The sequence below is a fragment of the Tachypleus tridentatus genome, chromosome 3, assembly GCF_004210375.1.
Source record: "Tachypleus tridentatus isolate NWPU-2018 chromosome 3, ASM421037v1, whole genome shotgun sequence".
NCBI lineage: Eukaryota > Metazoa > Arthropoda > Merostomata > Xiphosura > Limulidae > Tachypleus > Tachypleus tridentatus.
Genome location: NC_134827.1, coordinates 33,947,263 through 33,964,410, shown reverse-complemented (window position 1 = coordinate 33,964,410; position 17,148 = coordinate 33,947,263). Strand labels below are relative to the sequence as shown.

At 34.2% G+C, this 17,148-nt stretch overlaps 1 protein-coding gene across 2 annotated transcripts in view; it reads left to right on the top strand.

Moving 5' to 3' along the window:
* Positions 1 to 17,148, top strand: part of LOC143246665 (endoplasmic reticulum-Golgi intermediate compartment protein 3-like) — a 71,486-nt gene that overhangs the window by 2,562 nt on the left and 51,776 nt on the right. For both annotated transcript variants that reach the window (XM_076493736.1, XM_076493735.1), the window contains exons 3-8: positions 1,030 to 1,149; positions 3,461 to 3,492; positions 4,040 to 4,107; positions 5,701 to 5,866; positions 12,454 to 12,511; positions 13,266 to 13,297. In XM_076493736.1, the coding sequence (XP_076349851.1) occupies positions 1,030 to 1,149; positions 3,461 to 3,492; positions 4,040 to 4,107; positions 5,701 to 5,866; positions 12,454 to 12,511; positions 13,266 to 13,297 (476 nt within the window). The remainder of the gene's footprint in view (positions 1 to 1,029; positions 1,150 to 3,460; positions 3,493 to 4,039; positions 4,108 to 5,700; positions 5,867 to 12,453; positions 12,512 to 13,265; positions 13,298 to 17,148) is intronic.

The window sequence follows — 17,148 nt, the reverse complement described above, 5'->3', positions numbered from 1 at the left end:
TTGTTGCTAGGTGACAATGCAAAAAAATCCCACACCAAACAGTCTGGTACAACTGAATTACCTTGTGTTATACACCATAACATAAAAAAAGGGAAAAAAACAAAACTTTCTACTGATCATTTTTTCCTTAGTTACACAACAAGTACAGACTTCTCTTTTTTTTATCAGTGCTGAACTAACCCATTAGTACTCCATGAATCCCTTTCTATAAAAGGTTTGAAATTTTTCATTTTTCTACTTAATGTGGGCCAGCATGGCCAGGTGGTTAAAGCACTCGACTCATATTTTGAGGGTCACGGGTTCGAACCCTCCTCCCACCAAACATGCTCGCCCTTTCAGCCGTGGAGGCATTATAATATTACAGTCAATCCCCCTATTAATTGGTAAAAGAGTAGCCCAAGAGTTGGTGAGGGTGGTGATGACTTACACTGCTAAATTAGGGATGGCTAGCTGATAGCCCTCGAGTAGGTTACCCAAAATTCAAAACAAACCAAACTAATCTGCTTAATACCCTGTGAGAACTATTAATTTTAAGCCTTGTCATAATAACTCGCTTTTCCTTCTAATATAAATTGTAAAATTGGGTAATGGATAACAATAAACAGATAAAATCTGTTTAAGTACTATTTATGTGGAACATGTGTTGCAGGATGTATAGATTTTTCAACTCATTCATACATTTTTGTCCTAATACTAAAAGTGTAACCTTCTGATGCTTAATGGGGAATGTCCCTACATAAGAAAAACTGTAATAAAGTGTAAAGTTCAACTGTACTTTGGAAACTATGTCACAAATATTTCCACAAAGATGAACCATGATATCTTGAGAGTCATATAGATGTGAATTGAGTTATGGAACATGTTTTAATTTAATAATGAATTACTTTAATTTTGTTCTGCAAGCTTGTGTAGCAAACATTTTTAGAAGCAGTACAAGTGGTAATGGCAGTACACAGTGTTAATTATTGAGGGTGTCGTGGTAAATATATGATTATTGTCTAAACAAGGCCTGAACTGTTTTATTTCTAGACCTTAGTATTGATGCAATGGATGTATCGGGAGCCCAACAAATAAATGTCGAACATAATATTTATAAAAGACGTTTAGATCTTCAAGGAAAACCAATAGAGAAACCAGAAAAAGAAAAGAGTAAGTAGCAGCCGTTAACTTATTATTTGACTGCATCGACGACTAAACATATATTGAAGTCGTTGTTTTAATCAACATTAAACTTGTGATCCCACCTAACCTATGTCATATCTTTACATGTAATATATATGTCATGATTAACATCAAACTTATGTGATCCCACCTAGCCTATGTCATATCTTTACATGTAATATATACGTCCTGATTAACATTAAACTTGTGATCCCACCTAACCTATGTCATATCTTTACATGTAATATATACGTCATGATTAACATTAAACTTATGTGATCCCACCTAACCTATGTCATATCTTTACATGTAATATATATGTCCTGATTAACATTAAACTTGTGATCCCACCTAACCTGTGTCATATCTTTACATGTAATATATATGTCATGATTAACATCAAACTTATGTGATCCCACCTCGCCTATGTCATATCTTTACATGTAATGTATACGTCCTGATTAACATTAAACTTGTGATCCCACCTAACCTATGTCATATCTTTACATGTAATATATACGTCATGATTAACATTAAACTTGTGATCCCACCTAACCTATGTCATATCTTTACATGTAATATATATGTCATGATTAACATTAAACTTGTGATCCCACCTAACCTATGTCATATCTTTACATGTAATATATACGTCATGATTAACATTAAACTTGTGATCCCACCTAACCTATGTCATATCTTTACATGTAATATATACGTCATGATTAACATTAAACTTATGTGATCCCACCTGACCTATGTCATTATGTAATAATGTAATATACATGTAATATATATGTCATGATTAACATTAAACTTATGTGATCCCACCTAACGTATGTCATATCTTTACATGTAATATATACGTCCTGATTAACATTAAACTTGTGATCCCACCTAACCTATGTCATATCTTTACATGTAATATATACGTCCTGATTAACATTAAACTTGTGATCCCACCTAACCTATGTTATATCTTTACATGTAATATATACGTCCTGATTAACATTAAACTTGTGATCCCACCTAACCTATGTCATATCTTTACATGTAATATATACGTCCTGATTAACATTAAACTTGTGATCCCACCTAACCTATGTCATATCTTTACATACAATATATATGTCATGATTAACATTAAACTTGTGATCCCACCTAACCTATGTCATATCTTTACATGTAATATATATGCCGTGATTAACATTAAACTTATGTGATCCCACCTAACCTATGTCATATCTTTACATGTAATATATACGTCCTGATTAACATTAAACTTGTGATCCCACCTAACCTATGTCATATCTTTACATGTAATATATACGTCCTGATTAACATTAAACTTGTGATCCCACCTAACCTATGTCATATCTTTACATACAATATATATGTCATGATTAACATTAAACTTGTGATCCCACCTAACCTATGTCATATCTTTACATGTAATATATACGTCGTGATTAACATTAAACTTATGTGATCCCACCTAACCTATGTCATATCTTTACATGTAATATATACGTCCTGATTAACATTAAACTTGTGATCCCACCTAACCTATGTCATATCTTTACATGTAATATATACGTCCTGATTAACATTAAACTTGTGATCCCACCTAACCTATGTCATATCTTTACATACAATATATATGTCATGATTAACATTAAACTTGTGATCCCACCTAACCTATGTCATATCTTTACATGTAATATATACGTCGTGATTAACATTAAACTTATGTGATCCCACCTAACCTATGTCATTATGTAATATACATGTAATATATATGTCATGATTAACATTAAACTTATGTGATCCCACCTAACCTATGTCATATCTTTACATACAATATATATGTCATGATTAACATTAAACTTGTGATCCCACCTAACCTATGTCATATCTTTACATGTAATATATACGTCCTGATTAACATTAAACTTGTGATCCCACCTAACCTATGTCATATCTTTACATGTAATATATACGTCCTGATTAACATTAAACTTGTGATCCTACTTAACCTATGTCATATCTTTACATGTAATATATACGTCCTGATTAACATTAAACTTGTGATCCCACCTAACCTATGTCATATCTTTACATATAATATATATGTCATGATCAACATTAAACCTTTCTTCTGAGATTTCATTATTTTTTTTATTTTATCTCTAGTTTTTTTGTAAGTCAAATTAAAATGCTTTACTAGGAAACAGTGTATAAAAGTATAGTGTGTTTAATATGAATCTACCATATTATTTAGAAATGTTTATATTTTCAGAACTAGGGGCTGCATCTGAGGAATTTACTAAGGTGAGAATGTGTTTTTTTATGTAACATAGAAAATAGAAGGCTGTTCAGTTCTTGTAGCTCCAATGAAATTAAAACTCTGTTGTAAACATATTCAACAAAACACTGAAAGAATCCAAGATATGAAAAACTTTGTAATAAATTGTTTCAAGTAATTAATAATTTATGAAAACAAACTGTTCTGATACTACAGTATTTTTATATACATTTCTATTATTTATTTTAATGGTTCTTCCATTAATTTACTTGCTTCAACTTCGTTAATTTCAAACCTAATAAAATCAATTTAAAAGTTACATTTTTTTTCACACATTTAATGACAGTGTTACTTGTCGTTATTCTCACAAATGTATGTTAGATTGTTTACTGTTTTTTTTAGAAAAAAACATAATTGAGAATGACTTAAATTGTTGTAGTTTACATTTCAAAGATTCTTTTTCTATTATTTATTATTCAGACAGTCTTAAAACCTTCTCTTGTAGATAATAAAGTTTGGATGCTTTTTACATATAGAGTTTTATACATAATAGAGAATGACTTGTATTTTCAGGCTATCAAGCCAACACTAGACCCTAATAGATGTGAAAGTTGCTATGGAGCAGAGTACAAAAATATGAAGTATGTTTGTGAATATATTATTCTTTTTAACTTAAACTGTTTGATTAGTTTTTAAGAGGGAGTTCTGTAGCTTGTGACATTCTGGTTCACATTTCTGTAAGCTGGTATCATTGTTTTGTTTTAATTTTGCAGAATGGTATGTCTGTATATTTATTTTTACCTTCATAATTTACCTAGCTGACTAGGCTTTAATTTAAATAAGTATTTAAAAGGATATTTTTAACACATGCCATACCTCTAGATAAGACAAACAAATAACACAATGTAACAAAATTTTTAATTTTTCTTGTTCCTGGGCAGAAAGTGTTATTTCCCAATTGCTTATGCCTAAAGTAAATGGAAAAGACCTATTTTTGTCTTAAAACTTCGCTTTTGTGACCTGGGAGTGTGTAACAAAAACATGATAGGAGACTTTATTTGGGGGCTGATATGTGAAAGTGATTTACATTACAGTTTCAAATCTCAGAAAAACTACTCACCTCTAAACATTTTTGTGTAACTTTAGTACAAATACATGTAAATCTTGATTCATATGTTGTTTTATTCAGACCTTATGTGAATGAAAATGTGCAAATTTGCCTGTTTATACACAGAAAATATGTTAATTTGTAAATTTCATTATCAAGGTCACAAAAGCAAAGTTTGAAATGAATAAGGCCATTTTATATACTTTTACAACATAAGCAATTAAAAAATAGCATGTACTATCCAGAAACAAAATTTGTTACATAGTGTAATCTATTTATGGAACGTGATGTCCTCAAGTTAAAATGAATTCCTGATGTTTAGCTGAATTATATGTTCAAAGCATTTTACATGAAAACAATATTTCATTATTGTGGCACTCCATATAGTGTATTTAGTAACATATACAAACATTGCTAATTTGTTTTAAAATAATTATGTGATTGTTTTAGACTATATTTTGATGTACTAGGGATGAAGTCATGATGTCTAATGATAAAGATATTTGAATATCCCAGTAAATTTGAACTTGATGATACCTTCTTATAAGTCAAAAATTATATTTGTAACGTTATTTTAAGATATTTATGTGAAGATTGAATAAGTGAGTTTCACATGTTTGTGAATTGTAATTAAAATGTTTTGTCAACTGTCTTCAGCTTTATTATTATGTTCTGATGCAAATTAATGCTTAAGCATAATTATTGTACTTTCTTCTAATAGAATGTTATGTTTAAATTGAAAGTTAATAAACAGTTTTTTCAAAATTTATAAACTGAAATAAAAATGCCTGAATATAATCTTGTAGATGCAACAGAAATGGTAAATTTTTTATAAATTTCAGAGAGGGGGATGTCGTTGTATTAATTACTATCTATCAAAAAGATTATTAAAAAAGTTTTCGTCTTTTTACAAAACTGTCAATTTGACTAATTTCACCCTATATTATCATGGAAAAGAAGAGTGAACCATTTAAAGAGTCTCAACTTTTGTATGTGATCCTGTGTGCTAAATCCATAATCAGAATTACTAATAACAAAATCAGATCTTCTCCTAGAAGGAAATAACTTTTATTTTAGTGATTTAGATTTTAATATCCTTCATCTTTTATTTTTTTTCTCTATGAAGTTGTTGCAATACATGTGATGACATTCGAGAAGCGTATCGGAGAAAAGGCTGGGCTCTTCCCGATCTTGATACCTTTGAACAGTGTAAGAGGGAAAATTATAATGAGAAGTTAAAGGTTCACGATAAAGAAGGTTGCCAGATATTTGGCTACCTAGAAGTCAACAGGGTATGTTTAACTTGCAGCATCTAAATATATTTAACTCTGTCTTTAATGCTTTAGTCCTATTTTTAATACTAAAAACATAAAAATTAGAGTAACTTTAGGCCTAAAAAATGCTGTAGTCTTTATTACTTTCTAATTGAAGACTTGGTAACTATTATGTGCAACATCCTTATACATGTACCAGTAGAAACAGTTATTTTAAATGAAATTTTATAAAATTTTAATCCCCTTGGTGTAGATTCCTATACATGGTGAGGGTATCTCCCAGAGAAAGTTCTCTTCTTTAATATACCTCCTCTGTGATCTAAACATCACCCACATGTTTGCCGTGCGTGGCGACCCATGGAAGGGGAGGAGAGGATCCTGGTGGTTGAGGGGTACAACCCTAACCAACTACTTTGGCTTTGAATTCCTGTAGATGGGCAGCCTTGGGGTAAACTCCCCAGGGTAAGTCAGCTGGTCCACTTGGGCTAGGGTCAACTGAGTACCAGTATTGGAGATTTTCAACTGGTGTTGTGGACATTGTGTCTGATGCTGGTGTTTAGGTATAGTACTCACAAAACCCTAGCATTTAAGTGCATTTTCTCACCTGGCACAGAAATATTCCTTCTTTATTATCAATCCCCCAAATAAAAATAAAATAGTGAAAAACAAACCATAGGTAAAGAACCACATCTTGAAGATTCTGAACAGCAATCTTCAACTTCTTCATCAACTGTACCTCATGTTCTGACATTACATTCTTTATCAGACAGGTCTTTAGGGTAAATATTCAGAAGGAACTAGAGGGGCTTGTTGGATCTCCAGAGTCAGTCAGAAAGCTACGTTCTGGGGACATCTTGGTGGAAACATCCACTTCAAAACATAGTGAACTCCTCTTGCATTCAAAGATCATTGGGGATATATCCATTGAGGTTACTCCCCATGCTACTTTGAATTTGCCATGAGGAGTTATTGGTGAGAGGGATTTGAAGAACACCACTGAGTCAGATATCCTCACTGGTTTCTTCACCCAAGGAGTTTCTGCAGTGAGCTGTATTTCCACTTGCAAAGATGGAATTATGATGCTGACCATTGCCCTAATTTTGACGTTCACATCACAACATCCACCTGTCACCATCAAGACAGGTTATCTAAATTGCAGAGTATGGTTATATATTCCAAGCCCTCTCAGATGTTTCCAATGTCAGCAGTTGAGTCACTCAAAAACATCATGTCATGGTTCTTTGACATGTGCTTATTTTGGTGGCAAGGACCATGATGCCTATGAGTGCAAAATGGACCCTCATTGTATTAACTGTAGTGGCTCTCACACATTTTACTTTTGTTCATGCCTTAGGTGGGTGGAAGAAAAAGAGGTACAGCATTTGAAAACGGTTCACAATGTTTCTTACCCTAAGGCTCATAGGTTACTGTCCACTGCTCCATCTTGGTTGTATGCTGCTGCACTGCTGCAGTGGGAGTGCAGACAGATCTCTCTGTGCCTCCAAAAGAATCATTCTCAAACCACATGAAAAGTCTTTTGTCCTCCATGGCTAAGAAAATTGATGAGTCAACACCCATCTCTGTTCCTATCATTACTTCCAGCAGATCCCATGATCCATTTTCTTTGGTTCCAGGTTCAGGCATTTCCTCGGGTTTGTCTTCTTATCTGGCCCCAAGATACAGAATAATTACTTGTTCATGCCCTCAGTCGCTGGAATCTGCTTGTAAAGACAGATTCCTGCCCACTCGACCCAGAGCAGGTTCCATGGAAATCAATAGATCTCCTTCTAATAAAGAGAAGAGACTAGGTGAAAAACAGAATGGCTGTTTGTCAAAATCTCTTCCACGTAAATAAAAATAGCCACGTTGATACAGTGGACTGTCAAGGTTTCCATTCTAATTTAGATGATATTAAGGCACTGATTGATTCTTACCATCCTGTTTGTCTTTCCTTACAGGAAACATTTCTAAAACCTGCTGACACAGTCACCCTTCAGTGGTTTTCTTTGTACAGAAATGACAGGCTGTATGATGGAAACATGGATGGTTACAGTCCCCAAGGATGTGCCATACCATCAATGTTTGTTCTTTTTACCTGTCTCCTAAAGAGACCTATGATCAATCAGATTGTGATACTCTCGTTGAACAGTTGCTGTCTCCATTTTTAATCCTGGGATCTTTTAATGGACATAATCCCCTCTAGGCAGGTGCTGATATTGATAGGAGGGTAGAGTGTATGCTCTCAGATCAAAAAACCTTTCTCTCTTCAATACTGGTGTTTATACTAACTTTGATGCATCTAGTCAATCTCTTACTGCTCTTGATTTCTTAGTCTGCTCTCCTTAACTTTTCATGGAGGTCAACAGTCACCCACAGGGCAGTGATAATTTTGAGAGAGACTGGCCATAGTCGATGTCACCCGACCCGCATGCACCAGTGTAAGCTGACCAAGCCAACTGGCCCTCTTTCACTGCTCTCTCAGAACTTGATCCTGTAATCATCTGTAAGCCATTGATAAATTACTGTGTGGCAGTAGTGACTGACTGTATTATCCGGGCAGCTGCTCAATGTATTTCTAAAACCTCAACAAGTTTTCCATGGTATTCTTGCCCATGGTAGACTTATGCATGCCACATAGCATGGAAGGATAAAAACGGGCCTAGGATATATTTCGTAAGTACCCCACACATTCCAACCACATCATCGCTAAGGCGGCCCGGACACGTGCTTGGCAGGTAAGATGTCAAAGCCAGAAGGAATCTTGGATTAAATTCACAATCAGCATCTTTTCTACTGCTAGTTCCAAAGTCATATGGGACAAGATGTGGAAGGCCAGAGGGCAGTATAATTCTGTCCCTTTTTCATTCTTGTTCTCTGATGGTCAGGAAGTTGGTGACGTCTAGAGCATTGCCAATACTCTTGGCGAGAGCTTTTCCTGAGTATCTAGCACTTCTGCTTCATCCTCCATTTTCTTAGCCATCAAGACTCAGGCAGAGTGATCACTTCTTTCCTTTTAGGCCGATCATCTCTATAACTATAGTCGCCCCTTTACACTGGTAAAACTCAAGCTTGCTCTTCATTGGTTCATTGGTCTGTTGGACTGGATGATATAGACTATGAGATGCTGTGCCATCTCTCTCCTGTTTCTCTTGCTATTCTTCTGGTTGTTTTTAACTGGATCTGGCAGGATTATGCTTTTCCTGATGCATGGCACCAGGCTATTATCCTACCTTTCTCTAAGCCTGGGAAGGACCTCAAGATTCCTTCAAACTGCTGTCTAATTGCTTAATTGATTTGATGAGCTGTTTCTGTAAGGTCTTGCAGATGATGGTTAATGTTTGTGTTGTTTGGTTCCTCGAATCAAACAACTTCCTCTTGCTCACCTAATGTGGGCTCTGACGACTGTGCTCCACCATGGACCACCTGATTTGACTTGAAACATTGATCAGAGAAGCCTTTCTCGAGCGACAACATCTTGTGTCAGTATTCTTTGACCTTGAGAAGGCTTATGATACAACATGGAGGTATGGCATTTTGTGAGACCTTATATGGGTTTTGTGGTCATTTGTTTCTTTTTATTAAAAAGTTTTTAGTGAACAGGCAATTCCAAGTTTGTGTGGGTTTGACACTTTCCCGTTCTTTCCTACAGGAACTTGGAGTTCCTCAGGGCTATGTCTTGAGTGTCACACTTTTCAGCATAAAGATTAATGCCATGACTGGACATTCCCCTATCACCACCACCACCACCATTGCAAAAGAGCTCCATTTCAACAACTTTCACATCTTGTATTGGTCATCGAACATGAGGTTTATTAAGTGGCAGCTACAGACTGTTCTCAATTGTTTACTAAAGTGGACCACAGCAAATGGATTTAACTTTTCTCTCTCTAAAACTGTTTGCATGCATTTTTGCCACCAACAGGGTATTCACCTAGACTCTGAACTCTATGTTGGTGAAGTTGTGCTTCCACGTGGTCCCTGAGGCAAAGTTCTTGCAGCTTATCTTTGACTGTAAGATGACCTTTATATCATATATCAAGTAGCTATGAGTCAAACATCCTCTGTGTCCTCTCTTCTATCTCTTGGGGAAGGGATTAATGTTCTATGCTGAAGATCTGTCGTGCCCTTGTTTGATCAAAACTGGACTATTGGTCACTGGTCTATAGTTCTTCCAGAACCTCAGCCTTGAAGATGTTGGACCCTGTTCACCCTCAAATGCTTCAACTCTGCACAGGGGCTTTCCACCCTTCTCCAGTTTCATCACTAAGTATCATGAACCTCCTCTTCTGTTTACAACTGTCTTTACTATATGCTTTGAAACTTCATTCCTTACCAAAGCATCCCACCTGGGTTGTGTTTTCCTATTTCAGTGAGCCACAGTTTTTCAGAATAGACGGTCTGTCATTGTTCCTTTTGGCCTTTGTATACGGGCACAGTTTGATGAATTGGTTCTGACCTTGGATGACATTGCTATATCCATTGGTCAGCCCATCCCACCATGGCTTATTACCATGCCCAAATGTGGCCCTTCTTTGAGTCATCTGAAGAAAGCAAATACTCCCTATTGGAAATACTATTTTCTATTTGCCGAACATCTTTCAAACCATCCTTCCATTCCTATTTATACGGATGGAACAAAATCAGGTGACTGTGTGGGTTCTACACCATGGTTTGTTGTGGTTTGGTGGTTGCATGTAGAATCCCCTCTACAGTTTCTGTATTCACTGCTGAACTGTACGCCATATCTCTTGCCCTGGATCACATAGAAGCTAAGCAGTACTCAAACTACACTATTTATATTGACTCACTTAGTTCTCTACTGGCCCTGGAATTGCTTCATGTTAGTTCACACCCTGTTCTCTCTGATATTCAAAACTGACTGGCCCATTTCCTTTTAACACCTACTTCTATCCAGTTTCTCTGGATACCAAGCCACATTGGTATTTGTGGGTACAAGCTTTCCAACACTGCAGTTAAGTCTGTCTTCTCTGATGCTGTCACTGCTGTGTCTGTTCCATACATGGACTATGGTTTTGTTTTCAAGGCTCGGCTCTGCACCAATTGGCAGTTGACTTGGAATTAGCAATATGATAACAAGCTTTTCCATGTAAAACCCTCTATTGGACTTTGGCCGTCTTGTTTCCATAAGGATCGGAAGAAGGAAGTTGTCCTAACTAAATTATGCATTGGTCACAGTTTTTTAACTCATCATTATCTTTTATCTGGGATTGATGCACCAATGTGTGATTAGTATGGCACTCAAGTCCCAATAGCTCACATTTTACTGTCTTGCCATCGTTCAGAGTCATAACGATGGCAGGATGTTTGATCCACTTGTTAACCTCTGACACTGGATAGTCTCATTAGCAAAGGTGACACTATCCACTCTACAAATGTTTTTAATTTTTTTGAGGATCATTTGTCTTTTTAATGCTATTTAAGTTTTTTAATTAAAAATGGGACTTTGTTTAATTTTAACATGATTCCTTTTCACAAAGTTCAATAATTATAGTTTATTTTTAATTTTTACCAGTTGTTTGGTGCAGGTTGCCTAGTTGCTTTGTGCCATAAAATGCCAAACAACCAACCAATAAAATCTAAATCATCCTTAATATGTTTGCTCATGGTTTAGTTTTAGAGAAGAAGGTAGACCTTGGCTAGATAATCAACCAAATTTTGATAGTAAATGTTTTTAAAACATATTTTGAGTAATACAGCTTGTTTCTGTGCAGTACACAAGATAGTTATTGGCACTTAACATTGATAAATTAATTATAATACGACCGTAAGGACTGGGTTAGTGGGACCTCTTGTAAAGAAATGTGACATAAAATGTTCTAAAGAAAAAAATTACATAGAATATTGTGGCATTTTAAAACATATTCAGTAGAAGATGGTTCAATTGAAAACTGAATTGAAAGTTTTGTGATACATTTATTTTGACAACTTAATTTGTCCAGCAAACTGTCTTATGGTGTTTTCATTTTAACAGTTTTAATAGTTGTTTAGTCAAAGTTTTAATGTATATGTTAACCTGAAGTACTATACCAAGATTGTTCTTTTATTTTAAGTAACAGAACAGTTATTTGAAGTGAAGACAATAACAGTAATAGCAAGGAAGATGTGTAGTTTTATTCACATTTATGCAGAACATTTGCATGTTGTTATCTGGCTTAATGTTTTGCCCATCATGCTCTGATGACTTGTTAAAAAATTTAGCTTGATGTCACTAAAGAAACTAAATACAAAATTTGTTATCACTCAAAATTGATTAATGAATGTGGAAAACAATTAGTTGTCAGTTTGCCATAAAAAGTTTAAAATAAAATTATCAAAATTCAAGTATTACTTTCTAAAATTGATTTCGTATCATAAGAGAATAAACTACTGCTTAAAAATTACATCCTCCAGTATTTAATAACAAGCAAGAATTGAATAGAAGTTTAAGTTTTTCTAATAATTAGTGTAAAATTAATCTTTTATACTTTTGACTCTTATAGAATTTAATTTTAGAATTTGTACATGTTATTAAAAATATTTTGTACAAAATATGAAATTTTGGTTTATCACTCTAAATTGATATGAAGGTAATTTTTTTACTTCAGGTTGCTGGTAACTTCCACATAGCACCTGGGAAAAGCTTTTCTCAGCATCACGTGCATAGTAAGTGCTAACTTTACTAAATCTCAACTTAGATATTTGGTATCTCGTGTTGATCACTCAATTATTCAGTTCTAACTGAATTCTAACCCTTTAATATCTTAATTTTTACACATAAAGCTTTGTCAGTGATCTTCTTAAAGTTAACAGTTTCATTACGTATTCTGTTCATTGAGTATAATAGTGGTTAGGGTGCTCGACTCGCAATCTGTGGTTTGCAGATCTGACTCCAGTCACCAAACAAGCTTGCTCTTTCAGTTATTGGAATGCTATAATGTGCTTGCTGGTCAGTTGCAGTATTCATTGGTAAAGAGTAGCCCAAGAGCCGGCAGTGGCTTACCAGCTGCCGTCTATCTAGTCTGTCACTGCTAAGTTATAGATGGCTAGAGCAGTAACCTCTGAGTAGCTTTGCATGAAATTCAACAAAGAAAAACAGTCATCTACTATATCGGACAGTGACATTACATAATTATGTTTTTTACAATGCCAGTTTATAAAAAGTGATCAAATATTTGCATTACAACAACAAATTTTCTTTTTATCAGGGAAATACTCTTATAAGCCAGTCATGTAGTTCTCACATATTTTATGAGAACGTACTTGATTTTCTCATTTATTTCTTAAACTTTTGCAAATATTTTAAACTCATAATATGAGAGGGCTATTTTAAAGTGTAATCATATTAAAATAGATTGATTTTGTATTTGGAAAGTGAAATATTATTTGTAACTTATTTTTTTGATATTGTCCATTACAGTCCATGACTTACAACCATTTTCATCATCTCAGGTATGTTTCATAATCTGGTTATTAGTATGAAATACTGATGAAAAGTATCTTCAATAAATATTTTGTGTATTTTTTAATGGCTGTTTTAATTATTTTAAAATACTGTTGTGTTGACACTTGATTCAATGGTGAAAGACAAGTAGTAACATTGGCAACATGTTCTTGACATTTCTATATTTATTATTTTATATTACAATTTGTTATGGACTGACAGTTTCTTGTATGTAAACAGTGTCAATGAAGGAACTTTTTTGGGGTTAGAGGAGCGTCATAAATCACTGTAAAAATCTATAATTTATGTTAATGAACCTGTTAATGTTAGTGTGTAGGTACATGGTGGTGGTGTTTGTGTTAAGGTTGCTCAGGGAATACTTAATTAAACTGTTTCTATAAATGGTTCTTCTTGGTAGCCTCTCAGTGTTAACTAGTTTAAGAAAAGGGTGTTTTATCCATGTCTGAATGTGTATATCACAATGAGACGAAATGTAGCATTTTTGTTTAAATGTATTGTAGTACAATTGATATTACTTATTTATATGTGCTTTTAAAGTTATATTATGTTGAAGAATGTTATTCTAGTCTTCATTCTTTAATTGTCATCATGCAGCTACTATCAGTTTGATTCGTGATGAAACTGTTTAACAATTAGTTTTCTAAACGTTTTACGATAAGTGTAGTGCATTTTGTGAAACAGCCCTGACCGTCCCACAGATTTAGGTGTCAACTAGATGTTACATGTTGTGTAATGTCTTCAGTTTAATCATAACAGTTTATTAACTAGAGGCATCTAAAGATGTAAGAAACATTTATCGTTATTGTTTCAAAAACGTTTTTTTTTAGTACTTGTTACATTTTACTGCAAATTGAAGGGTTTTATTTCTATACGGTAACTTTTGGTGTGAAAAGCTAGGTATACCCTCAAAACAGTACTATTTTAGAGATGGACATCCATAGAGATGTTTCTGGGGAGATGTATAGTTTTCTGGAGAGAGCAGAGTGGTGTGAAATTGTGAATTGAATAAAAAAACTAAATTTATGTGCACGTTCTGAATGAACAAAGAATGAATCGTATTTCTAATTCTTTTATGGAGAGGGAGGAGGCCTCCCTCTAACACCCACCAACACCTCTATGGACACCCATGATTTTCGATATACTCATAAATCATTTGCAGAGAGGAATAGGTACAGTTCTTCCCAACTTTTATTTTCTATCTCTGAGTTCTTACTACCATTTGAAAATGTTGTTACTTCTCATTGGGAGATTCATACAAGTGTAAGAGGTAATTTTAACAAGGTTATTTTCATATCTCTTTTATCAAAGACCGTAATTTTAATATAGGAAGTTAAATGTGGTGTTCAAAGTAGAAAACACTTAATCTACCATTTACGCTACTACTAGTAGTGTTTTACTAACATCATAATCAGAGTGTTGTTTGTATTATTGGTAAAAGTGTAATACTTTTCTTCGTGTAATAAAACTAATACAGGAACTACGTATAAAAATGTTCTAATTAAATACATGCTAAGTAACAGAAAAATAAAAATTAGAGTTCTGATCGGAGGATAAAGTTCCAAGAGTTGCTTGTATTCTTCTTGGATAAAAATTAGCCACAAATAAACTAAAGTAATAAGTATACATTTGCTTTTCATCACCATAGCAGTGTGTTATTAATATAAGATTAAAAGTGTAATTAGTAATGAAGACTTGTATTTTAAAATGACCACTTTATGTGTTCATATTTTATTCATTTTGTTTTGTTATTTACTTGAACTAGTTATTTGTTTTTGTTTTCTTTCTGGGTTTCGTACTGATTAGCTTTTAAGTGCATTGAAAAACAAAAATTATAACTGGTAACAAACACAAAACAGTTTAACAGTTTTAATCATTTTACATAAACAGTCATAATATTTTTCTCTATTATTATCTGTTTTATGATCATAATATATATATATATATATATAATTTCTTTTTCCCATGGTCTTGTACTCAAGGACTTGGAATTTGTTTTATTGTTAATTGTTAGGCACCTTGTTATATCGTAACTTAGTACGAACTAGTTTGTCAGTATCTTTTGTTTTATTGTTAATTGTTAGGCACCTTGTTATATCGTAACTTAGTATGAACTAGTTTGTCAGTATCTTTTGTTTTATTGTTAATTGTTAGGCACCTTGTTATATCGTAACTTAGTACGAACTAGTTTGTCAGTATCTTTTGTTTTATTGTTAATTGTTAGGCACCTTGTTATATCGTAACTTAGTACGAACTAGTTTGTCAGTATCTTTTGAGAAAGATAACCATCCATAAATATCCTTTTGTTACCAGAAATTGTTAAAGAAATAAACAGCACCCCACTCAAGTTTTCTGAAAAGTTACTTCTGCACTTACACTTTGCATGATTATTTAACTTTAGTTATTATTGAAGTGGATATATTTTAATGGAGAGTGTATTTTTCCTCTGATTACAGGATATTGAAATTTTAGTATAGGCTTTGTCTTTTCATGATGACAGTGCCTGTTGGCAGTTTAATAAAGAGCTTGGTGTGTTTCATTACTTACATTTGAATGCGAGTTCACGTGCACTCTTAGTTCAAAATCTAAACTCTTACAGCGTTTTTTGAGTTGTATGTCATGCCAGCTTGAAGAGACAATTTGTGTTTTTGTTAATCTGTGAAGCACTCAACTTGTAATCTGAGGGTTGTGGGTTCAAATCCCCATCACACCAAACATGCTCGCTCTTTCAGCCATGGGGGCATTATAATGTGGCAGGCAATCCCACTATTCGTTGGTAAAAGAGTAGCCCAAGAGTTGGCGGTGGGTGGTGATGACTAGCTGCCTTCTCTCTAGTCTTATACTGCTAAATTAGGGACGGCTAGCGCAGATAGCCCTCATGTAATTTTATGCAAAATTCAAACCAAACCAAAAACCATTAATCTGTATTGGAGATATTTTATTATGTATATATTTTTGTAACATTTTTGGATATATAGATATTTAATCTTAATTTTAACAATACTGAGAGATTATAGGAATATAACTAAACAATTAAAACTGAAGAAAAGACTTTTCAAGATCTTCTGTAAATGTAATTCCACAAAAATGCATTTTTTAACTGAGGCAAAAGTTAGGACACTCCTACATTTATTCCCACAAAATGGCTCAACTCACACACAGGTGTATCACACCAGGTGCACATGATTAGAAGATCATTACTCAGCATTTTGAATGAGGCTTTCCCTATTTAAACCTCAGACATTTAGTTTGGTGTGCTCCTGACTGTTGAAGTGAGAGTGAGCACCATGGTGAGAGCCTTCATAAAGAAAATTGTAACAGCTTATGAGTCTGGTAATGGATTTAAAAAGATCTCAAAAGAGTTTGAAATCAGCCATTCCACTGTCCGGAAAATAGTCAACAAGTGGAGGGCTTTCAAAACAACTGCCAACATGCCCAGGTATGGTCGTCCAAGCAAGTTCACCCCCAGAGCAGACCGCAAGATGCTAAAAGAGGTCTCCAAACACCCTAACATGTCATCACGGGACCTACAGCAGGCTCTGGCTACTGTTGATGTGAAAGTCCATACCTCTACAATCAGAAAGAGACTGCACTAGTTTAACTTGCATGGGAGGTGTGCAAGGAGGAAACCTTAGCTCTCTAAGAGAAACATCAAGGCCAGAGTGAAGTTTGCCAGAGAGAATGTAGACAAAGACCAGGACTTCTGTAATAATGTTCTTTGGATGGATCAGTCCAAAACTGAATTATTTGGACACCAGAACAGAGGACATGTTTGGCGTAAACCAAATACAGCATTCCAGGAAAAGAACCTCATACCAACTGTGAAGCATGGAGGTGGAAG